Below are 25,148 nucleotides of genomic sequence, written 5' to 3' on the forward strand. Positions count from 1 at the left end.
TGCATCGAATGCCCACGAGTTCTCATATGGTGAGAAAGGGAGAAACTAGTAACTTTTAGAAAATGTTTCAAATGCTAACACAAACCAAGCATCAGTGGTCTTAATAAAAATACAGCAGTAACTCAACCAGCGATCATTTAACACGTGACTCGGAGCAGCAATTGAAGCAACTGGTGTTATTTGGAAGCAACGTACTTTTGGAGAAGGAGAGGGGCTGTCCCGTTGCCCTGTTTGGTTCAGAGCTGAGATGTGGAAAACAGGAAAGAGATGAGAAAAGCAGCATTTCTTTCTTTCTTTTTTAAAGGACAGGTTTTGGGAGACGAAGAGAGGGAAGGAAATTTCACTTTCCAAGGAAGCAAAGTGTGGTTACCTGCACCCAAGGTCAGTCAAAATCACCTCCCGGTGTCCAAGCAAAGCACTAGTAAAATAATGGTCCCACTCTTCCTTTTAGGCCACAACTGACTACCAAGCGTATGTAGGCTAAGGTGCAACCTGAACATCTCTTGGAATGGCAACTCATCTCCAAATGAAAGCGCTTGGCTCCCCTGGGGAAAATGGCTGCTTTGGAAGCAGGACCGGATCTACATTATTATTTTTTTGATGGGGGCAGTTTGGTGTAGTGGTTAAGTGTGCAGAGTCTTATCTGAGAGAACCGGGTTAGATTCCCCACTCCTCCACTTGCACCTGCTGGCATGGCCTTGGGTCAGCCATAGCTCTGGCAGAGGTTGTCCTTGAAAGGGCAGCTGCTGGGAGAGCCCTCTCCAGCCCCACCCGCCTCACAGGGTGTCTGTTGCGGGGGAGGACGATAAAGGAGATTGTAAGCCGCTCTGAGCCTCTGAGAGTCTCTGAGAGCCAGTTTGTGTAGTGGTGAAGTGTGTGGATTCTTATCTGGGAGAACCGGGTTCGATTCCCCGCTCCTCCACTTGCACCTGCTGGCATGGCCTTGGGTCAGCCATAGCTCTCGCTGGAGTTGTCCTTGAAAGGGCAGCTTCTGTCAGAGCTCTCTCAGCCCCACCCACCTCACAGGGTGTCTGTTGTGGGGGGTGAACGTAAAGGAGATTGTGAGCTGCTCTGAGACTTGGAGTGGAGGGTGGGATATAAATCCAATATCATCATCATCAAAAATGACACCCCCTTGTGGTCCCATTATATCTTATGAGCCCATAGAACACAGTAGACTCCATACCCAATTTGGCGGCTCCCACTCCATCGGCGCCCGGGGCAAACACCCCCCTCTGCGACCCCCCCCCCCCAGATCTGGCCCTGTTTGGAAGGAGGCCTCTAGAGCAATGATGGCCAAACTGTAACTCGGGGGCCGCGTGTGGCTCTTTCACATGTATTGTGTGACTCTCCAAGCCCCCATTGGCTGTCTTGGAGAAGGCTTTTTCCCCTCTTTAAATCACTTCTCCAAGCCAAGCCAGCCAGCAGCTTGGAGAATGCATTCAAAGTTGCTTTCTTTCCACCTCTCCCTACCTCCTCCCTCCCCGCATCTGTCTGCTTTCCTTCCTTCCTCTCAACCATCCGCCTCTCAAACATCTGACGTTCATGTCTTGTGGCTCTTAAACATCTGGCGTTGACTTTTGGTGCCTCTTACGTCAAGCAGGTTTGGCCGGCCCTGCTCTAGAGCATCGTATCCTTCTGAGGTCCCTCCCCTCTTCCAACGCTGCCTTCCCAAGGCCTCACACCCTAACCTCTAGGGATATCCCAATCCCAAACTGTGTGGGGGGGGGGGGATTACAAGTTACAACAGATCAGTGCTGCGAGATGCTGAGCGTGCACTCCCGACGCGCCTTGCCTTTCTGCGCTCACACGATCCCCTTCTGCTTTCCATTGCTCTTCCAGCGGGGTCCACCCCCGGCAACACCACCGTAATGCCTCGTGGCCTGGCCTTGCTTTTGGTGGCAGCGGCGACATGGGCCGTGGCCTCCCCTGCGGACGGGTGCAATAAGGCTCTCTGCGCCAGCGATGTCAGCAAGTGCCTCTTGCAGGTGAGATTCCCCGAAGGATGTGCCCTCTGGGGCTTAGACCTTCAGGCCAGGACAACGTGGCCTCCTCCTCTGGTGGCCCAGAGCTCTCTTCTGTTCTGAGTTCAAATTGGAGGCCCACCTCACTAACTGGCACTCCAAAGGATTGGGTTTTTTTAGACTCCGGGGTATTTATTGGCTCCACTCTCCAAGGTGGCTTCCACACGGGGACAGGCTTGTGTGGTTTCCCTGTAGCTGCTGGAGAAGCTGATGCTGTGCATTGTCTATGGGTCTTCTGCATGGGAGGCGCCCCTGTTGCTTCCTTGGCCCAGTCCTTCAGAAATGGCCGCCAACCTTTCTTCTCTGGGTTGCTGTTCCACCCCCCCCCCCAGTTATTTTTTAAAAAAAATTATCAATTGAATGTTTTTATATTGGCATAATACTATAACAATCTGTGTGTCAAATTCACCAGATTTATTTTTTTTTTAAAAAATGTGAGTCTTTAGCCCCTTTTGTTGCAGAGACATGCCTTTCCCTTAATATCTCCTCAACAAAAGGGGCAAGACTTTAACAAAATGAAAACTGGGAATTCAGAAAATCTGTTGTGCGTGTTGTTATAGGATTAGAATTATATTCAGGGCTTTCTTTGTAGGGGGGAAAAACCCAGCGGGAACTCGTTTGCATATTAGGCCACACCCCCTGCCATCACCATTGTTTCACATCGGGCTTTTAAGTAGAAAAAGCTCAGCAGGGCCTCATTTGCATATTAGGCCACACACCCCTGGCACCAAGCCAGCCGGAACTGCGTTCCTGCTCAAAAAAAGCCCTGATTATATTCAATACTTTTTAAAAAAGTCTCTGGGTCTGCCTAGGCTAGGGGAAGGAAATTGCTGCCATGTGGCTGGGGAAATCCCAGTTTTCCTACCTCCCCCCCGCCCCCGGCCCATACACATACACACACTGCAGCCCTCTAGGCTTTGCTGCAATCTTTCCCAAAACTTCAAAGCAAAGCTGGTTTGAGAAATGTACAAGCCACTGGCACACGAGAGGAAGGTTTTTCCTTTGAGGCAACCCGGGACCTTTTTCAAGATGAAAAAGCCTGGCAGCTACTTTAAAGGGAGAACCAGTGAAATGCAGCAGTACCATGCTCCCTCTAATCTATGGAGTCTTGTGAGCAAAAATTCTACTTCATGGGCTACAGGCATGAAATCTGTGAGCTCCTGCATAAATTAGTTTGCTCTGGAGCCATTTTTCCTGAGCTAAGACAAAAACGTGTGAGCCAGAGGCTAAAAAACTGTGAGCTAGCTCACACTAACTCACCTTAGAGGGGACACTGGTTATGAGTGTGGATCTTGGATCTAGTGGGACCCGCGTTCAAACCCAGCCCCCCTGCTATCAAGCATGCTGGGTGAACCTGAGCCCCTCCCAGTCTCTCACCAGGTTGTTTGTGAGTCTTAAGGAGAGCCAGTTTGGTGTAATGGGTAAGTGTGCAGACTCTTATCTGGGAGAACCGGGTTTGATTCCCCACACCTCCACTTGAACCTGCTGGAATGGCCTTGGGTTAGCCATAGCTATCGCAGGGGTTGTCCTTGAAAGGGCAGCTGCTGTGAGAGCCCTCTCAGCCCCACCCACCTCACAGGGTGTCTGTTGCGGGTGGAGAAGATATAGGAGATTGTAAGCCACTTTCCAGCGGAAGCTGGTTCACGTAGCTGGCTCAGGTGGATTCAGCCTTCCATCCTTCCGACGTCGGTAAAATGAGTCCCCAGCTTGCTGGGGGGAAAGTGTTGATGACTGGGGAAGGCAATGGCAAACCACCCCATAAAAAGTCTGCCATGAAAACGTTGTGAAAGCAACGTCACCCCAGAGTCGGAAACGACTGGTGCTTGCGCAGGGGACTACCTTTACCTTTTTTAAGCCGCTCTAAGTCTGAATCAGAAAGATTCAGAGAGAAGGGCGGGGTATAAATCTGCAGTCATCTTCTTAAAACCACATTTGGTGCCCTGTACTCCTTGGGGGGGAAGGGTGGGATTAAAATACACTTGATAAGAGTTAAAAGTTGTGACACTCCACTTGGCATCTCTTGGCAGGAAGTGTGCCAGTGCGAGGCGAACCACGCTGGCTGCCCATGCTGTCAAGAGTGTGCCTTTTGCCTGGGGAACTTGTGGGAATCGTGCTGCGAATGTGTGGGTGAGTGCACTCAAGGGTGCGGGTTAAAACATGTCCTTTTCTCCTATATTGTTTGATGACTGAAATGGCTTATGAACCTCCAAACAACGGAGGTGGCTGAAATATGATTTCTGTCCGCGCAGAACACTAGCCAATCAGTCCTGAGCCCCTTTCTGGGGAGAAGCTTCACCTGGTTGCCTGATTCCATGTGGCAAATGCCAGAGCGGTAGCCACAGCAAGACACAGAAGGGTCTAGCCAAGAGCCCCGTGGCGCAGAGTGTTAAGGCTGCAGCGCTGCAGTCCTAAGCTCTGCTCACGACCTGAGTTCGTTCCCCGGCGGAAGCTGGGTTTTCAGGTAGCCGGCTCGAGGTTGACTCAGCCTTCCATCCTTCGGAGATCGGTAAAATGAGTCCCCAGCTTGCTGAGGGGGGAAGTGTAGGTGACTGGGGAAGGCAAGGGCAAACCACCCCGTAAAGTCTGCCGTGAAAACATTGTGAAAGCAACGTCACCCCAGAGTCGGAAACGCCTGTTGCTTGCACAGGAGACCTTTCCTTTTCCATTGGGTTTTATAGGCAAGAGGCAAAGAGAGGTGGGTATGGCCATTACCTGCCTTTGCAGAGCAACCCTGGACTTCCTCGGTGGCCTCCCATCCAATTAGTGACCAGGGCCAAGACTCCCTGTGGAGTCTTGTGAGCAAAAATTCTTCTTCATAAGCTACTGGCGTTAAAGTTGTGGGCAAGTACATACAGGGCTGGTCCTGCCACTAGGCAAACTAGACGATTGCCTGGGGCGCTGGCCTTCTGAGGGCACCAAATCGGGCACCCCATGTGACATTATCTATGCGAGGGGGGGGGGCAGAAGTTAGTCTTGCTTGGTTGTCAGACAGTCTAGAGCTAGAGTAGTTGAACTGTGGCTCGGGAGCCACATCTGGCCCTTTCACACATATTGTGTGTCTCCAGTTGCAGCTGCTGGAATGGCCTTGGGTCAGCCATAACTCTGGCAGAGGTTGTCCTTGAAAGGGCAGCTGCTGTGAAAGCCCTCTCCAGCCCCACCCACCTCACAGGGTGTCTGTTGTGGGGGAGGAAGGTAAAGGAGATTGTGAGCCGCTCTGAGACTCTTTGGCGTGGAGGGCAGGATATAAATCCAATATCTTCATCTACCTCACAGGGTGTCTGTTGTGGGGGGAGGAAGGGAAAGGAGATTGTGAGCCGCTCTGAGGCTCTTCGGAGTGGAGGGTGGGATATAAATCCAATATCTTCATCTACCTCACAGGGTGTCTGTTGTGGGGGGAGGAAGGGAAAGGAGATTGTGAGCCGCTCTGAGGCTCTTCGGAGTGGAGGGCGGGATATAAATCCAATATCTTCATCTACCTCACAGGGTGTCTGTTGTGGAGGGGGGAGGTAAAGGAGATTGTGAGCCACTCTGAGACTTTTCGGAGTGGAGGGCAGGATATAAATCCAATATCTTCATCTACCTCACAGGGTGTCTGTTGTGGGGGGGGGGGAAGGAGATTGTGAGCCGCTCTGAGACTCTTTGGAGTGGAGGGCAGGATATAAATCCAATATCTTCATCTACCTCACAGGGTGTCTGTTGTGGGTGGGGGGGAAGGTAAAGGAGATTGTGAGCCCCTCTGAGACTCTTCGGAGTGGAGGACAGGATATAAATCCAGTATCTTCATCTACCTCACAGGGTGTCTGTTGTGGGGGAGGAAGGTAAAGGAGATTGTGAGCCCCTCTGAGACTCTACAGAGTGGAGGGCGGGATATAAATCCAATATCTTCATCTACCTCACAGGGTGTCTGTTGTGGGGGAGGAAGGGAAAGGAGATTGTGAGCCGCTCTGAGTCTCTGTCCTTGAAAGGGCAGCTGCTGTGACAGCCCTCTCAGCCCCACCCACCTCACAAGGTGTCTGTTGTGGGGGGAGAAGATATAGGAGACTGTAAGCTGCTCTGAGTCTCTGATTCAGAGAGAAGGGCATGGTATAAATCTGCAGTCGTCTTCTTCTCCTCTCAAAGCCCCCACTGCCCCGTCAGCTGGCTTGGAGAAGGCATTTGTCTCTTTAAGTCGCTCCTCCAAGCCAAGTCAGTCAGTGGGTTGGAGAATGCATTTTAAAGTTAAAGTTGCATTCTTTCCACATCTCCCTCCCTCATCTATTTTCCTTCCTTCCTTTGTCTTGCGGCTCTCAAACATCTAACGTTCATGTCTTGCGGCTCTCAGATATCTGATGTTTATTCTTTGTGGCTCTTACATTAAGCGAGTTTGGCCATCCCTGGTCTAGAGCCAGCCCTGACTACATACCGTATGTGTGGGCTAGAGCAAGGATGTCGAACTCATTTGTTATGAGGGCCGGCTCTAACATAAACGCGACCTTGTTGGCCCAGGCTGGGCTGTGTCGGGCCGGGCCGTGTGTGTACCTATTTAAGATTAGGTAGCAGAGATATAAACTTTTTGGAAACAGACAAACATGACTAAGGATTTTTTTAAAAAAAAACCTTAAAAATAAAACATGCTTAAAACATTAGCACTTATTGGTCTTAAAGGTGCTTTCTTTTTATCTCTCCCATGGGATCCAGGGAACTGGGCAAAGGAAGGTCTGGCTCTTTCCCTCCCTCCCCAGGGGACCAGGAGGGGGAGGAGCCTCAACCAATGGAGAAAACTGAGGTTTTGCTTTGTAGCTCCTGTAGGAGAGCCAGTTTGGTGTAGTGGTTAAGTGTGCAGAGTCTTATCTGGGAGAACCGGGTTAGATTCCTCACTCCTCCACTTGCACCTGCTAGCATGGCCTTGGGTCAGCCAGAGCTCTGGCAGAGGTTGTCCTTGAAAGGGCAGCTGCTGTGAGAGCCCTCTCCAGCCCCACCCACCTCACAGGGTGTCTGTTGTGGGGGAGGAAAGGAAAGGAGATTGTGAGCCGCTCTGAGACTCTTCGGAGTGGAGGGCGGAATATAAATCCAATATCATCCTCGTCTTCTTCTTCTTCTTTTTTTTTTCCCCCACAAAAAGGATTTTATTTACATCAAAAGACAAAAAAACAAATAAACAATTAAACAACAAATCAACAACAACAAAAAGAAAAAGCATTATTGGTAAACCTATATACATTTGTCTAATGGAGCGAAATTGCTAAGACTAATACGTCTTCTTCTTCTATGTGATTGAGCAAGCCTGGCAAAGCAAGTTAAGATGCAGAAGGAAGCAAGAGGGAGGGAGAAGGAAGCAGATGACAGCCAGCTGCTCGGGGGCCTGATAGGAGCCTTCCGGGGGCCTGATTCTGCCTCTGGGCCACACGTTTGACACCCCTGGGCTAGAGGCTATAAAACCTGTGAGCTAGCTCACACAGAGTCTGCTTAGAGGGGACACTGAGCAGGGCCAGTGCTGCTTACCTTCTGATAAGATCAGGCTAGCCTCGGACATCCGGACTAGGGGAGTATTTCATTAGGCCTCGGTAAAGATGATGAATTCTTAAAAATACCACAGGGACTATATTAGCAAAGCAAGTCAAGGAAGACTGGGTTATCATCTGTTTCTGCTCTTGGAAATGGGCACCGTGTTCATCTGGCACATAAAAGCCGGAGATTGGACCTCTTGCATTTCGGGGTTACTTGATCCCACTTGTCACCATTTCCTCTCTTTCTGCCAATGTATGTTTCTGTGTCAGCCGAGGACACGCTTCAAGCCTCTGATGAAGTGAGCGGCAGTCCAATCTCTTGCCACCCTGCCATCTATGTGAAATGCCAATGTGCTGGTTTGGCAGATGCTACGAAAGGAGCCCAGGCACGCCAAAAGCACAACTCTCTTGCCTCAAAACAGCAGCTGCCAACACCTCAGAATGTCTCTGGCCTTGACAACCCTACCGAGTTTATTATATTTATATCCCGCCCTCCCGTCGGGCTCAGGGTGGCTAACAACATTGGCAAATGTCACCCCCATCTTTAAAAAGGGTTCCAGAGGAGAGCCAGGAAATTACAGGCCAGTCAGTCTGACTTCAATACCGGGAAAGCTGGTAGAAACCATTCTCAAGGACAGAATGAGTAGGCACATTGATGAACACGGGTTATTGAGGAAGACTCAGCATGGGTTCTGCAAGGGAAGATCTTGCCTCACTAACCTGTTACATTTCTTTGAGGCGGTGAACAGACATGTTGACAAAGGAGACCCGATAGATGTTGTTTACCTTGACTTCCAGAAAGCTTTTGATAAAGTTCCTCATCAAAGGCTCCTTAGTAAGCTCGAAGATGACAACGACCTCGGATTTATATTCCGCCCTCCACTCAAGAGTCTCAGAGCAGCTCACAATCTCCTTTATCTCCCTCCCCCACAACAGACACCCTGTGAGGTGGGTGGGGCTGGAGAGGACTCTCACAGCAGCTGCCCTTTCAAGGACAACCTCTGCCAGAGCTATGGCTGACCCAAGGGCATTCCAGCAGGTGCAAGTGGAGTGGGGAATCAAACCTGGTTCTCCCAGATAAGAGTCCAACCACTACACCAAACTGGCTCTCTTAGCCGCAGTGTGTGTGTGTGTGTGTGTGTATATATATTTTTGGCCAGTGTGACACAGTGTTGGACTGGATGGGACATTGGCCTGATCCAACATGGCTTCTCTTATGTTCTTATGACGTAAGTTGGCTGCAACTAGATGACAATTCTGAAAAGGGTTTAAAGGCCAGAGACTTCAGAGGTGGTAGACCACTGTGGGCCTCTGTGTAGTAACCCTGGACTTCCCTGGCGGTCTCTCATCCTAGCACTAACCAGATCTGAGCTTGCTTACCTTGTGAGTTCAGTGCCACAGAAGGTGGTGACAGCTACAAGCACAGACGGCTTCAAGAGGGGATGGGATAAACATACGGAGCAGAGGTCCACCAGTGGCTCTTAAACACAGGGCATAGATGGAACTCTCTGTGTGGGGCAGAGATGCTTTGTATTCTGGGTGCTGGCGAGGAAGTGGGAGGGCTTCTAGTGTCCTGGCCCCACTGGTGGACCTCCTGATGGTACCCAGGGCTGGATTAAGAATTAGGCCAAGTAGGCACTGGCCTACAGGCCCCCAAGCCTTTAGAGGCCCCGGGCTGGCTTCCCCCATTTCTCCCCTGCGTGCAGCCCTCCCAGCCTGCACACGCAGCCAGCGACTGAGCCACTATTTGCCTGAGTTGCCTGGTGCAGTTGCTGCTTGCATTGTCGCCAAGTTTGCCTCTCCTCTACAGCTTTGTCTAAGGGGCTTTTGAGAAGGTGCCTGAAGGCTGCAGCAGGGGTCACGGGGGGGGGGGGGCGTGCTCTAACTCTTGAGATACTTTGTGAGGGGCCCCCGAGATTATGACCACCTAGGGGCATCCACAGGGTTTAATCCAGCACTGACGGTACCTGGTTTCTTGGCCACTGTGTGACACTGTTGGACTGGATGGGCCATTGGCCTGATCCAACATGGCTTCTGTTATGTTCTTATGTCTCGGGCAGTGATGCTCTGTATTCTTGGTGCTTGGGGGGTCAACAGTGGGAGGGCTTGTAGTGTCCTGGCCCCACTGATGGACTTCCTGATGGCACCTGGGGTTTTTGGCCACTGTGTGACACGGAGTGTTGGACTGGATGGGCCATTGGCCTGATCCAACATGGCATCTCTTATGACTGCTGATGTGAGTGTGGCCCTAACCTGGATGGCCCCGGCTAGCCCAATCATAATAGAACAGGGCTTTTTTTGTAGCAGGAACTCCTTTTGCATATTAGACCACACCCCACTGATGTAGCCAGTCCTCCAAGAGCTTACAGGGCCTACTGTAAGCTCTTGGAGGATTGGCTACATCAAAGGTGTGTGGCCTCATATGCAATGGAGTTCCTGCTACAAAAAAAGCCCTGGGTATTCATAAGAACCTTTTCCTGCCCCCCCTCCATCCCCGCTGTGTTCATTTGGGGAGGGAGAGAGGCTGCTTTCTCAACTGCGGCAAGAAAGAGAGACAGTTCTTTAAAAAACGTATTTATTTCATTTCAGTCCCAAATGTAGATTCTTTTGGCGTTCAACCATTAATTCATAATTCCATACTTCCAACATTGCGTACAGTAATTTGATAAAGGATGTATCCTTGGCGGCTCTGACGCAAGACACATGAGGTTGGTTGGCTCAGAGCAACCAGGAACAAAACTTAATTCATACCTTAAGCGCCTTTTCCTAGGAGCCAATGTAACTGCCAGTCAATTCTGACGAGCATCTGACATATAGCAAGGCACCAAACAGAACTCAGCCCCTTCTATCTCTTGGGATCACGAAGTTCAAGGAAACTCAGGGGAAGCGAGGAGGACTTGGGAAGTCCAGGAAGCTACATTCTGATACTCTTATCCAGAGGTCCCCAACCCCCAGGCTGTGGACCAGTACTGGTCCATGGCCTGTTAGCAGCCGGGCTGTGAACGGTAGCATTATTTCGTTATATATTACAATGTAAGAAGAAGATAACATTGGGATTTATATCCCGCCCTCCACTCCAAATCTCAGAGTGGTTTACAATCTCCTTTATCTTCCTCCCCCACAACAGACACCCTGTGAGGTGGGTGTGGCTGAGAAAGCTCTTACAGCTTAGAGCCAGTTTGGTGTAGTGGTTAAGTGTGCGGACTCTTATCTGGGAGAACCGGGTTTGATTCCCCACTCCTCCACTTGCACCTGCTGGCATGGCCTTGGGTCAGCCATAGCTCTGGCAGAGGTTGTCCTTGAAAGGGCAGCTGCTGTGAGAGCCCTCTCAGCCCCACCCACCTCACAGGGTGTCTGTTGTGGGGGAGGAAGGTAAAGGAGATTGTGAGCCGCTCTGAGACTCTTCGGAGCCCTCTCAGCCCCACCCACCTCACAGGGTGTCTGTTGTGGGGGAGGAAGGTAAAGGAGATTGTGAGCCGCTCTGAGACTCTTCGGAGTGGAGGGCGGGATATAAATCCAATATCTTCTTCTTCTTCTTCTTCTTGAAAGGGCAGCTGCTGTGAGAGCCCTCTCCAGCCCCCCCAACCTCACAGGGTGTCTGTTGTGGGGGAGGAAGATAAAGGAGATTGTGAGCCGCTCTGAGACTCTTCGGAGTGGAGGGCGGGATATAAATCCAATATCATCTTCTTCTTTCAAGGACAACTCTGCCACAGCTATGGCTGACCCATTCCAAGGCCATTCCAGCAGGTGCAAGTGGAAGAGTGGGGGAATCAAACCCTGTTCTCCCAGATAAGAGTCTGCGCACTTAACCACTTAGCAAGAGCTATGGCTGACCCAAGGCCATTCCAGCAGGTGCCAAGTGGAAGAGTGGGGGAATCAAACCCGGTTCTCCCAGATAAGAGTCTGCGCACTTAACCACTTAGCAACAGCTATGGCTGACCCAAGGCCATTCCAGCAGCTGCAAGTGGAGGTGTGGGGGAATTGAACCCGATTCACCCAGATAAGAGTCCGCACAGTTAACCACGACACCAAACGAACAGAAATAAAATGCACAATTGTGTCATCTGGAAACCATCGCGTGCGCACCCCTGTCCGTGAAAAAATTGTCTTCTGCGTAACCGGTCCTTGGTGCCAAAAAGGTTGGGCTGCTCTTATCTGTTCAGAATTTGATACTACATAAACATGCCAAAAGGCTAAGGCTAAAAATGGTCTGTAGCAAGAGAAGCGTCCTAAAGCCTTCTGGGCAACAGAACCAAAGTTTCAACTACAGAAGCTAAATACTATAGAAACTGAAATAGCATAGAGTCAGCAGAGGACTGGGGCTCGATCCAACTCTTATTCCACCACAATAATCTGATCTGGGGCTGATGCTTCAGGAAGGTTTCCTCTTGTTTTCCCACACCCAGGGCTTTGTGACGAACGCCCAGCCTCTGCCCCTCGGTCTGCCCAGAGGAGCTCCATGCATAACCTGATGTCTCCCGTCCCATCGCTCTTTCGGGCCCTCATGGCTATCTCTGACAACGACCCCCCCGTGGGTTGGAGCATCCTGACCCTGCCGGTGGACGAGGAGCTGCGACAGAACCACGTGGAGACCAGCCACCTGTTGCTGGGGCCACACACAAGTGAGTTGTGGGAAGAGACTCCCGGGTGATTTGTAAAGCGGCCGATGCATGGGGCGTGTGGGAACTGAGGGCACGTGAGATATTAGCATGCACATTGGATAAGCACGATGCACGGGGACCTGGGCGCACGGGAGATATTCACGTGTGGAAATAAATTCAGAAAATGCTCAAAGCACAATAATGCACAGGGAACTGAATGTGGGGAGGGACGGTGGCTCAGTGGTAGAGCATCTGCTTGGGAAGCAGGAGGTCCCAGGTTCAGACCCCAGAATCTCCAACTAAAAAGGGTCCAGGCAAGGAGGTGTGAAAAACCTCAGCTTCAGACCCTGGAGAGCCACTGCTGGTCAGGGGAGGGATGGTGGCTCAGTGGTGGAGCATCTGTTGGGAAGCAGAAGGTCCCAGGTTCAATCCCCAGCATCTCCAACTAAAAAGGGTTCAGGCAAGTAGATGTGGAAAACCTCAGCTTGAGACTCTGAAGAGCCACTGCTGGTCAGGGGAGGGACAGTGGCTCAGTGGTAGAGCATCTGCTTGGGAAGCAGAAGATCCCAGGTTCAATCCCCGGCATCTCCAACTAAAAAGGGTCCAGGCGAGTAGACATGAAAAACCTCAGCTTGAGATCTTGGAGAGCCACTGCTGGTCAGGGGAGGGACTGGCTCAGTGGTAGAGCATCTGCTTGGTAAGCAGAAGGTCCCAGGTTCAATCCCCGGCATCTCCAACTAAAAAGGGTCTAGGCAAATAGGAGTGAAAAACCTCAGCTTTTGAGACCCTGCAGAGCCGCTGCCAGTCAGAGTAGACAAGACTGACTTTGATGGACTGAAGAGGGGTCTGATTCAGTAAAAGGCAGCTTCATATGTTCATATTAACATGTGGAAATCAATCCTCCCTCTAAGCTGTGGAGTCTAGTGAGCAAAAATTCTACTTTGGGAGCTATTGGCATTAAAAGTTGTGAGTGGGCAATTTGGTACTGCAGAAATTCGTTTGCTCAGGGGCCGCTTTTCCCGACCGAAGACAAAAATGTGTGAGTTGGAGGCTTAAAAACCCCTGTAAGCTAGCTCACACTAACTCAGCTTAGAAGGGATACTGGTGCAAATCAAGAGTGCGCAAGCCGTACATTTCTCCAGCAGTCTGGGAGACCAGACTCTTCCCAACGTGGGCGGGATGTCTTAGCATGGGTCACGTGCCCATCCACATCGCCTGGGAAAGGCACAAGATCGCATCCCCTGCCCCGCTATCACTCCAACCCCCCCGTCCCGGTTCTCTTTTGCAGGCCTGGCCCCCCCGGACACCAAGGGCCCCAACACGACGGCTCCCCCCTGCCAGGCGATCTTCTTCAACGAGTGCCTGTCCATGAGCCGATGTCACGCTGCCGGTCAGTCGGTTGGGGCCTGGCGCTACCGCTGGTTCCACAACGGCTGCTGCCAGTGCTTGGGACCCGACTGCCGGGGCTACGGAGGCGCACAGGCGCAGTGCTCCAACTGCCGGGAATGAACCTCAGGATCTCTCTCTCCCCCCCACCCCCGCCTGTGAGGACCATTTCCCCCTTTGTATCTGTCTGGCACAGCTTTTTTTTTTTAGTTCTGAGCTCTCTATTAGCCCTTCCTCAGTCTCTTTGGTTCCAGAGGCATGTCTTTTCCCTGCACTGATCCAGAAGGTTCCTCAGATGTCCATTCTGTGGCTAAAAAAGGTAAAATGGCTACCCTTCCATCAGCTGCTACAGCAATAGCGCCCCCCTCTTGCAAGGCCGGCTCCAATAGCATTCCCTCTCTCCCCAAACCCTTTGTTTGGGACCTGCGTACAACTTTTGTAGTGACTGGGGCTTCCCCCCCCCATAGTATTATTAATATTAATAAAATCTTTTTACTTATTTGGGAACAGGAGTTTGGATTGGGGTAGAAACTGACTGCTGTTACCAAGCCTTCCTAAAGTACTCCGGATGTGTTTAAAGGTATCGGGGAAGAGAAGGATGCTTTAGATTAGAATAACTTTGAATCTTGTGGCTTATTAAAGACAAACACATTTGTCTTTCAGCACAAGCCTCCCTGGAACACTCGGTCAGAGGAGCTAGATTCGAGTCCAGCAGCACCTGAAATAACAAGATTTGCAGGGTATAAACTTTCAAGAGTCAAAGCTCTGGATTCAAATCTAGCTGTTCTACTGAAGACAGACACAGCCCTTGAAATGTTTTCTTGGTCAAATGCACTGCTAGCTGTCAGACCTCTGCTCCCACAGAAAGAGCTATTTAGCACATAGAGAAAAAGAGGTAAACACCCTTCATACTCAGAAGACCACAAAATATCTCCATGATCCCTGGCCAAACTGGCCTGAATAAGAAGACTGCAGATTTATACCATGCCCTTCTCTCTGAATCAGAGACTCATAGCGGCTTACATTCTCCTATATCTTCTCCCCCCACAATAGAAACCCTGTGAGGTGGGTGGGGCAAAGAGAGCTCTGACGGAAGCTGCCCTTTCAAGGACAACCTCTGTGAGAGCTCTGGCTGACCCAAGGCCATTCCAGCAGGTGCAAGTGGAGGAGTGGGGAATCAAACCTGGTTCTCCCAGATACGAGTCCACGCACTTAACCACTACACCAAACTGGCTCTGACCCCAAAGAATGAGGATCATTTCCCTGGGTATGTAAGAAGGGCCCATGAGAACTACGCCCTGATGCAACCCTTCCTGCCCTCCTCCTCATGATCTGCCTACGTTCACAGAATCAGTCTTCCCTTCGGATGGCCATCGAGCCTCTGCTTAAAAACTTCCAAGGAAGGAGAGCCCACCACCTCCTGGGGAAGCCTGTACCACTGAGGAACCGCTCTAACAGGAAGAGATAAACATATGGAACAGAGGTCCATCAGGAAGTTCTTTCTAGTGTTTAGCCAGAAACTCTGTCTATAGGTTGCCCATGACCAATCCTGTCAACACCAGCCTTTCTTCACCCAAAGGGTGATTAACACATGGAATTCACTGCCACAGGGGGTGGCGGCGGCTACAAGCAGACAGCTTCAAGAGAGGATTGGATAAACATAAGGAACAGAGGTCCATCAGTGGCTACTAGACACAGCGTATTGTTGGAACTCTGTCTGAGGCAAGTGATGCTCTGTATTCTTGGTGCTTGGGGAGGGGCACAGTGGGAGGGCTTCTAGTGTCCTGGCCCCACTGATGGACCTCCTGATGGTGCCTGGGGTTTTTTTGGCCACTGTCTGACAGAGTGTTGGACTGGATGGCCCAGTGGCTTGATCCAACATGGCTTCTCTTACGTTCTCACTTCCCCCCATCTATTTTACCCTATTTAGCAAATTTTAAGCCTGTTCTTAAAACCCGGTAGTTTCCCCATCAAAAGACATTTCCACCTTTAGTACATCTCAGGAAGTCCCATCAGACTTCTCCCACCTCACTGTTTACTCCCTGAAAAGTCCATCGAGGCAGTGCGTGCCTCCAAAGCAAGAATTTTATTTTATTTTTGGCGCAATGGACTCCTATGGGTCAGCCATAGCTCTGGCAGAGGTTGTCCTTGAAAGGGCAGCTGCTGTGAGAGCCCTCTCAGCCCCACCCACCTCACAGGGTGTCTGTTGCGGGGGAGGAAGGGGAAGGAGATTGTGAGCCGCTCTGAGATTCGGAATGGAAGGCGGGATATAAATCCAATATCTTCTTCTTCTTCTTCCTCTGAAGTTAGGCTCATTTGTGACGGATCCACAAGATGTGCAGGTGAGCCTCTGCTTAAAAACCTCCAAGGAAGGAGAGCCTTGTACCCACAGCCAGAAAGGCATGAGCTGGTTCATCAAGCCCCCAACAAGCCTGCAACCATGGGGGGAGGGATTGCATCAACTTGGCATACCTCAAGAACCTTGGGTCAGTCAAAAGTTCTCAGAGCTGTTCTCTTAAAGAAGAAGACTGCAGATTTATACCCCGCCCCGCCCTCCTCTCTGAATCAAGAGACTCAGAGTGGCTTACAATCTCCTATATCTTCTCCCCCACAACAGTAACCCTGTGAGGTGGGTGGGGCCGAGAGGGCTCTCACAGCAGCTGCCCTTTCAAGGACAACTCCTGTGAGAGCTACGGCTGACCCAAGGCCATTCCAGCAGCTCTAAGTGGAAGCGTAGGGAATCAAACCCAGTTCTCCCAGATAAGAGTCCGTACACTTCACCACTACACCAAACTGGCTCTCTTACAATCACCTTCCCTTCCTCCCCCACAACAGACACCCTGTGAGGTGGGTGGGGCTGAGTGGGCTCTCCCAGCAGCTGCCCTTTCAAGGACAACCTCTGCCAGAGCTAATGGCTGACCCAAGGCCATGCTAGCAGGTGCGAGTGGGGAATCAAACCCGGTTCTCCCAGATAAGAGTCTGTGCACTTAACCACTTAGCAAGAGTGGGCTGACCCAAGGCCATTCCAGCAGGTGCAAGTGGAGGAATGGGGAATCAAACCCGGTTCTCCCAGATAAGAGTCCGCACACTTCACCACTACACCAAACTGGCTCTCAGAGCTCTGTCAGCCCCACCTACCTCACAGGGTGTCTGTTGTGGGGAGGGGAATGGCAAGGAGATTGTAAACTGTTCTGAGACTCCGAGGGAAGGGAGGGATATAAACCCAACCTCTCCTTGACTGCTTCAACCAGCAGAAGCTTTCCATGGTCTCAAGAGGAGATCTTTTCTCATTCCCTCCTATTTGATCCTATAACCTGGAGATACCAGGGATTGAACCTGGGACCTTCTGCATGCCAAGCAGATGCTCTGCCACTGAGTCACAGCCCCTGCTGTCCTCTACTCCATTTTATCTTCACAGCACTCAGGCGTGAGAGGGTGTGAGTGGCCCAAGGTCACCCAACAGGCTTCCGTGGCAGAGTGAGGATTCTAGCCTGGGTCCCCCAGTTCGTGGCCCAACACTCTTACTGGCCACAGGAGAAGGAAGGGCCTTCAGGGTTCAGGGACCAGCAGAGCTCTTCTCACCATCAAAATTGAGCAGGTAGCAAAAGTCCTAAACTGAAAGCCCTTTTCTTAGAATGAGCCAACATAAGGACAGAAAGATAGGATATAATTTCTGTTCAATAAGCAAGAACACAAAACAATGCGAAAACTGTTCAGCACTCCGAAACGCTTAATCGGGCTAGATCAGCGGTGGCCAAACTCGTTTAACATAAGAGCCACGTTTAATAATTTTCAGATGTTTGAGAGCCATGACACACGAACATCCGACGTTTGAGCGCCACAAGGAAGGCAAGGAGGGAGGGAGGGATGCAAATAGATGGGGGGGAGAGAGTGGAAAGAAAGCAACTTTAAATGTATTCTCCAAGCCCCAGGCTGGTTTGGCTTGGAGAAGTAATTTATAGAGACAAATGCCTTCTCCAAGCTGGCCAACAGGGTGGCAGGGACCTTGAAAGCCACACAATATGTGAGAAAGAGCCACAGTTTGGCCACCCCTGAGCTAGACGTTAAAAGCAAAACGGGGTGGGGGGGGGGGTTGTTACACAAACTGCTGCAGATCCTCTTCCCTCTCTTGCAGTGTAGAATTCCCCGCAGAGCTGACAGGGTGGACCTGGGATCACATTTCCGGAAGGGGTCACTCCCAGACCAGCAGTGGCTCCAAGGGCTCTCTTGACACCAGATGTCAAATAAATACACCAATTCCTTTCAAAGAAGAAAAGCCATTGTTTTTTTTTTAACAGAGCGTCCCTGAGCGCGAAGCTGACGTTGGTCAAGAGCAGGCGCTGGGGCCTCGCCTCCTTTTCGACCGCAAATCAGAGCCGCTACATTTGCAGAGCCACAAGTCCCCGGTTCGAATCCACCCCTGAGCCAGCCCCCGAACAACCGGGGAGGGGGGGGTGCAGTTAATCCCTCCACGCCTGCCTCCCGGGCACCCAGCTCCCTCCGCGAACCCGGGGGCCGGACGACCCGGCGGACTTCTAGAACGCGTGCACCCCGAAGGGCAGCCGAGGGTTCCTCTAAGCATGTGCAGGGTGCAAAGCGCCGCCCAGCCGGACTTGCAGGTAAAGGCGGAGAAGACGCCGGACCCAGGCGGTCTCCCAAGGACCCAGGCGTCGGAGCTCCCAGCCCTTCCGCCCCCTTCAGCCAATGGCAGGGCCCGGGCCTACCGTGCCATTCAAACGGAGCCCTGCAGCCCCCAGCTGGCGGGCTTGCAAACCGCGCGCCTAGACCGGAGCCCAGCTGGTAAGCGGCCCTGGCCAGCCGGGCTTCCCTCGCTCTCTCCCCTCCCGGCCTCCTCTTCCCCGGCTCGCCTGCGGGCCTTGGCCTCTCCCTCCTTCCTTCCTCTCCCTTTTGGGGGAGCTGCCGCCGTCGGCTCTCCTTGTTTCAACGTCTCGTCCTTCCAAAGTTCGGATCCTTCCCGCGCGCGGCGGCGGCTCCCGGGTCCGGCACACAAAGGCGCGAGCCGAGGAGGAGACCACGCGCTTCTCCCGGGTTGCAAAGCGCGGCGGCTTTCTTTGCAAAGGGGTCGTGGGAACGGGGAGGGGAGGAGGGGGAGAGAAGCGAGAGTGGGGCAGGGGGAGCGGCTGCGGTGGGTCAGTCGTTTGTGGACCGGGGGCGAGCGCTGGAGAAGGGGTGAGAGGCGATGGGGAATCGGGACTGAGCGGAGAGGGGGCGCGGCGGCGGCGTCTGCAGTTGGCGGGGTGGATCAAGAGGACTAGGAGCTTGTTTTGCAGCGCGCGGCCCCGGGAAGCCGCTCCTAGGCAGGCCGAAGCCTTGGAGGAACCGGGAGGGGGGCGGGACGGGACACTTGTCTGGGGGAATCATGCGGCGGTGCAAAGGAGCTGCTGGCCTGGATCGAGGTTCGCAGGGGAGGCGGGCGCGCGGCGTTTCTACCGCAAGGCCTCCTCGGTGGGAACCGGCTCAAGTGCAGAAACCGGGCAGTCCCTCCGGTCTCCCTGCGGCGGAGCAGGGTTTCCAAAATTCTGCGTGTCGGCAGCACGGTTTTAAGGGAGCAGGGCGCTTGCGGTGGACTCGCGTCGCTTGGATGCTGTAGACTTGAGTAATAAAGAAGACGACGACATTGGCTTTATATTCCGCCCTCCACTCCAGAGTCTCAGAGCGGCTCACAATCTCCTTTATCTTCCCTACAACAGACCCTGTGAGGTGGGTGGGGCCGAGAGGACTCTCCCAGCAGCTGCCCTTTCAAGGACAGAGACTCAAAGCGGCTTACAATCTCCTATATCTTCCTCCCCCACAACAGACACCCTGTGAGGTGGGTGGGGCTGAGAGGACTCTCCCAGCTGCTGCCCTTTCAAGGACAACGTCTGCCAGAGCTCTGGCTGTCCCAAGGCCATTCCAAGCAGGTGCCAGCGGAGGAGTAGGGAATCCAACCTGGTTCTCCCAGATAAGAGTCCGCACACTTCACCACGACACATAACTGGCTCTCACGGCTTGGCTCCGAACCGCCTTTTCTGCCGGAGCAAGGGAGACGGGGGTCGCCTTGGAGCCCACGAAAAGGGTCTGCTGTTGTCCCTGGGAGGCGGGCGAACCAAGAAGTCGCATGAGATGCGGAGCAGAATCGGGAAAGATCACCCACCTTCCTCTTCCTTGGGCTTGCGAAAAAGCTGCGAATGCGCAGCCCAGTGTGACTGTTCCAAGCTGCGATTCGTCCTGTATTTTTAAGAGAGCCCCTTACAAATCCATGGGCAGTTCAATAAGAGCAGGTGGGAAAGAAGAGCCTCTCGGGTAGAGAAGCTGGAAGAGGGGCGCAAAAGTTCGCCCAGGCATCCGGCTTCTCTTAAAGGGCCAGCTTCCCAACCCCTGAGAAACCCCGCCTTTCCTCCCCCCCTCCCTCTCCGTTTCCCGGCGTGCACTGCAGGGAGTAAGGGGGAGAAAGAAGGAAGGAAAGTCCTAAAGTGGAGGAGGAGACTGGTGGAAAGCAGAGAGAGAGAGAAGGGGGATGGAAGTGAGTATATGCGTGGGGATCGGGGGGTGCAAGTGGGTTTCCGAGGGGGAAGTCGGTGCTGGGGAAATGGTGGAGTTTTTAAGTAGCACGCTGGAAATTTCAAGGGATGAAGTTGAACTCTGCAGGCTCCTTCATTTGGGGGACGCATAGGGTCTGTGCCTCTCCCCGAGACCCTCCCCCCTTTTGCAAGATCTGAATTCCGAAGCGGCAGGTGAATTTGAGGTGCTCCGTTGCCAGGCTGACGCGGTTGCGTCTTAAACTTTGGCACAGAAGCTTCAGTTTTGCTTTTATGGAGCTGGGGTGGAATGGCTTCCCCCCATTAACGCCGCTGTTTATTTAGATGCCTAATTGTCCGAAGTCTCCTCTGTTGACATTAATTGCTTTGCTGCTGCTATAGTTATCTCTTTTAATTAAGGGCCGGTTGGCTTCCAGGATGAAGAGAGAGCAGAATTGGCCATTTGGTTTGGCCGATTAGCACAGCGTGTTGGTGCTAAATTTAATTTGGCTTAGATTTATGGGCTGTCCCAAGTTTCACGTTCTGGAGGTATGTAAGCAATTGTGTTTTTAAAAAGAGGATTTCCAGGAGGCTTGTCCCTGAGTTTTTGAGCTTAAAGGCTCAGAGAGATGTGAGGGAACAAATGGATTGTGATTTAGAGAAGGCGTGAAAGGAAAACTTGATCTAGACTAGAGTACAGTTTTGGAACACGCTGTGGAACGGAATGCACACACCGCGGTTACAGTGTCACAAATCTGTAAAATAGTTGTTTCTAGTTAAAGCTCTGTAGAGCTTTCCTAGAGCTCTCTTAAGCATATGTTGAAAGCAAGAATGTGATCTTATAGCCTTGCCCATGTGATTTTGCAAAGGGCACCTCAGTAGTATGTCTTGTCTTAAACATATGTTGAAAGCAAGAACGTGATTTTATAGCCTGTCCATGTGATTTTTATTTTATTTAATTTATATCCCGCCTTCCCCGTCAAAGGCAGGCTGAGGGCGGCTCACAGGTTAGGGTCAAACAATGACCAAACGAGATAAAACAGTATAAAAATGAGACATAAAACAATAATTAAAACATTAATCTCAATAGGTGCTAGTGCAATAATTCATACAGACCATTAGAATTTCAGTGATAGCAGAGGGCGAGTTGGTCGGTATTAGGTGTTCCAAAGAGGACCCCGGGATGTCACAGCATAGTAAGAGAAATCCAGAGTTATGTTAAGGTTTAGGGGCCTAATTCATTGCTATAGATGTTACCTTTATGAGAAAGTGCTGTTTTACAGGCCCTGCAGAACTGTAGAAGCTCTCGCGGGGTCCTAACCTCCTCCGACAGCTCATTCCACCAGCTAGGGGCAGCAACAGAAAAGGCCCCGGCTCTAGTTGACTTAAGCCTGGCTTCTCTGACGCTGGGGACTGTCAGCAGGTTTTGAGACCCAGACTGAAGTGTTCGCTGGGGCATATGCGGGGAAAGGCGGTCCCTAAGCTATGCAGGACCTTGGCCATAGAGGGCTTTAAAGGTTAAGACCAGCACCTTGAAGCGAATCCGGTGCATTATTGGTAGCCAGTGCCAATTCTGCAGAGTGCGCCTCAGTACTATATCTTGTCTTAAACATACGTTGAAAGCAAGAACGTGATTTTATAGCCTTGTGCATATGGTTTAGCAAAGTGGACCTCAGTACTATGTCTTGTCTTTTGCTCTGTCCTCTTGCAGGAAGAGACCAGGGCGCTGGGGATCCTGAACTGTAAGACTCTGCTCACCACCATCTCCGATGTTTCTGTAAGCATCCACTCTTAAAAGGCTGTGAGGATACTTCTTTTGGATCAGAGATCCCCTTATGCCAGGTAGGCACAACTTTCTGTGTATCTGAAATGCTTCGCTGTGATTTGCTGCAAGTTAAAAGCTTTGGCAACCGAGAAGGCCTACTTTCTGCCAGTTCACTGTGAACAGAATAAATCATACAAATATTGCTTGCTGTATTAGGTTAGGTTTGATCTGTGGACACTTTTCATATCCCGTAATCGCTTATTCTGAGGTTAGCATGTGTGCTAGAAGTGGAAGAAGAAGGGTGGCACTGGAAGAGTATTTGTGAACCAACCAGAAGGTAATTTGGGCAATTTGGCTAGGAAAAGTAGGGAGGAGCAATCTCTTGGTTTCTGTGATAATGGGATAACTGTGGGTTGTCACAAAGATTTGTATCTAAAATAAGGACTGGTGAAGAATTCGACTGGTGAAGGCAATTCCTTATCTGTAAGTTCAGGGCTAGAATGAATTTGAAGGTAGTGATGCCTGAGCTTCCTACCAAAAACCAGGAACAATAACCCACTACATCCATCTTACTTCATTTTGCCACAAATAGAGAGTAAGATGAGAACTTGGAAGCATCATGTTCAGAATGATCAAAACTGAGCCAAGCCACATAGCTGGGGGAAAAAAGGAAGGCAAGGATCACCTTCTTTTCTTTTTCTTCCACAGTCGCCAACATAACTGTTCTAAATATAAAGTGACAACTATTTTAGGAGAATTACTGTATCTTTTCAGGAGAATTTGTGGACCCTATGCACAAGCCCCCCCTATCGCCCTGAAGCCCGTTCCGGTTGTGGCGATCTTAGATGGTCCTGAAGCATGGCAGAGATAATCAAACTGGAGAATGGAAGAAAAATCTTTAAAAAAAACCAGTGGGCCACAAGTGAGGTGGTAAATCTGTGTTGGAGTTACACCATATTGGGCTGAGAGTGAGGGCTCACATGGCTAAATGCTCCCTGCCACGTGGTTTTCTTTGACAGGGGATTATTTCTTTTTCATACAGAGGAGCATTCCACCATCTGAGCTCCCACCTGCAGTCAGAAATGATCCAGTCCTCACTGCACCACTTCAGTGAAGAAGACATCGGATATGTTTCTCTCTTTCAAAATGAAACCGTTACTTTCCCCGTGCCCTCTGTTGCTCTTTTCAACCCCCTTGTCGCCCTGCTGTCTCATCTGTTCTGTGTTGTACACACACACACACCCCCATTCACATTTTCCTCTCAAATTTGTCATTTCAGCTGTTCTGAGTAACTGAAGCCAATTCCCAGAGGCAAAAGACCCCTTCTGGACCTTGGTAGCCATGCCCCCGAATAAGGACACCCCAGGTTGCTTTGGCTCTCCTCCGAGTCTCATCTGCTTGCCACCTATCTCTGAAGACCTCCAGCTGGTCTGGACGCAAGCGGCGCAGACGAGTGAACTTGATGGCAACCAGCACCTGCTGCAGACTTTCAGCTACTTCCCGTACCCCAGCCTTTCTGACCTGGCCTTGCTCTGCTTGCATCACGGGCTGCACATGGAGAAGGTCAAGGCCTGGTTCATGGCCCAGCGGCTACGCTGCGGCATCAGCTGGAGCGCCGAAGAGATTGAAGAGACTCGGGCTCGCCTCATCTACCATCAGGACCAGCTGCACTTCAGTTGCCTGCTTGCTGAGAATGATGGTGACTCCTGTCATCAGTCTTATAAAAACCAGGAATACCACCAGTTAGCACCTGTCCCTCTGCATCATCCCGTTAAATATCAGGAGAGCCAGCAACATAATGTCACTTTCTCGAGCCATTACAGCACAGCCCAGAGAACCAGGGAACTTGGGAGAATCAATCAGGACTTCTGGGAACAGAAGGGAAATGGCTTTTCACACCCTAGCAAAGCTCAGGAGAACTGTGAATCCGCTTTTCATTATAATACCAAAGAGACCCTTTCCAGCGCTTACCTACCTACCACAACCACTAGTTTGGATTACAAATTCCGAAACTCTCACACGATGGCCTGGGATCCTCTCCAGAGCCACCCGAACCGATCCTCTCCAGAGCCACCCGAACCGATCATCACATCAGCCGTGAACGGCAAATATCACCCAGCGATTTCTCCAGCCCGCTCTTCTAGCAAAGCTTCCTTGTCCTCTACGGCCACTGCCGTGGAATCGTGCAACCCGCAAAACTATCAGCGCCCTGCGCACGACCAGCAGCAAGTTTCGGGCTGCCTCTCGGATAATTTGCGCAAGCCTAGGCGAAAGACAAAGGAGCAGTTGGACATGTTGAAATCCTTCTTTCTGCGCTGCCAATGGGCAAGGCGGGAGGATTACGACCACTTGGAGCACGTCACTGGGCTGCCGCGGGCTGAGATCATCCAGTGGTTTGGGGACACCCGCTATGCTCTCAAACACGGTCAACTGAGATGGTTTAGGGACAACGCAGGACAGAGCTCAGAGCCTGCCAGCTCACTGCCTCCTCAGCCTAGTCAGGCTAGTCATCCGGACACAAGACTGTTGGAGCAGTACTGGGCAGCCCATACACAGTGGCAGGATAATGACTTGCCGCTGCTTTGTCAGGAATCGGGTCGCTCACATTCACCAGCACCGTATGAAGTGGAAGTATGTTTAGAGGAGGAGGAAGATGAGGAGATGAGAGCAGCTATGTTAAAAGATGAAGATGAAGACTATGAAGAAGAAGAGGAGGAGGAGGAAGAGGAGGAGGAGGAAGAGGACAATGACGAGGAATGGACTGTGTAGCATACAGTGTGGACGTTAGAGATGATGGGTTTCTGGGATGGCTTTGAGGGAGGGGAGAAGCTGTTTAGAGCTAGGTCCTACCCTGTCAGGTTTTTGCCATTTGCCCTTACTCCAAAATATAAAATTGGGCCCTCTGGATGCTCTAGAATTTTGTGTCTTCCTTTTAAGCTCTAGACGTTCAGTAAAAATATTGTCCTTTCCCTTCCACTCAGATCTAGTCGCAAAACAATGTTGGAAAAGGGAGTTCCAACATATTTTCATGATTCAGAGTCTGTAGCCCCTTCTTCAGCAGTTTTCTAGAATCTGAAAAAATGACTAGTTTTCTTTAGACCACTTTTATGTTCATTGCACTTGTAGGTTCTGTATCATTTTCTGCACTTAATAGATTCCATGTTTTTTTCTGCCTCTGGAACAGAAATAGGCACTCTTTTGGCCCAAGTGCTGGCAAAAAAGCAACAGGTATCTGTGATGTTGGTGTGTTGGCAAATGACCAAGGAAGGGGAAGAGATGAGGTTGATTCTTGGCAATCCATGTCGAGAGCAGGCCAAGTGACAATGTTAGTGCCTCAGAAGCTTGCCTTTGGCGTGGCTAGCACCTGC

General features: G+C 51.2%; 2 protein-coding genes across 3 annotated transcripts; both read left to right on the forward strand.

Moving 5' to 3' along the window:
• Nucleotides 1–1,839: 1,839 nt before the first annotated feature.
• LOC132583748 (twisted gastrulation protein homolog 1-B-like) lies at nucleotides 1,840–13,645 on the forward strand. Its single transcript, XM_060255400.1, has 4 exons — nucleotides 1,840–1,988; nucleotides 4,052–4,151; nucleotides 11,917–12,132; nucleotides 13,400–13,645. Exons 1-4 carry the CDS (start codon nucleotides 1,872–1,874, stop codon nucleotides 13,618–13,620), a joined length of 654 nt encoding a protein of 217 aa, XP_060111383.1. The 5' UTR covers nucleotides 1,840–1,871; the 3' UTR covers nucleotides 13,621–13,645.
• Nucleotides 13,646–18,143: 4,498 nt separating this feature from the next.
• On the forward strand, nucleotides 18,144–24,694 carry HOMEZ (homeobox and leucine zipper encoding). Of its 2 annotated transcripts, none has more exons than XM_060255370.1 (3): nucleotides 18,144–18,297; nucleotides 21,727–21,857; nucleotides 23,060–24,694. In XM_060255370.1, exon 3 carries the CDS (start codon nucleotides 23,122–23,124, stop codon nucleotides 24,547–24,549), a length of 1,428 nt encoding a protein of 475 aa, XP_060111353.1. In that variant the 5' UTR covers nucleotides 18,144–18,297; nucleotides 21,727–21,857; nucleotides 23,060–23,121; the 3' UTR covers nucleotides 24,550–24,694. The 2 variants fall into 2 exon arrangements, with proteins under 2 accessions (XP_060111353.1, XP_060111354.1); XM_060255371.1 differs by lacking the exon at nucleotides 18,144–18,297 and adding an exon at nucleotides 19,878–20,020.
• The last annotated feature ends 454 nt before the right edge of the window (nucleotides 24,695–25,148 follow it).

Source organism: Heteronotia binoei, chromosome 15 (assembly GCF_032191835.1).
Source record: "Heteronotia binoei isolate CCM8104 ecotype False Entrance Well chromosome 15, APGP_CSIRO_Hbin_v1, whole genome shotgun sequence".
Taxonomy (NCBI): Eukaryota; Metazoa; Chordata; class Lepidosauria; order Squamata; family Gekkonidae; genus Heteronotia; species Heteronotia binoei.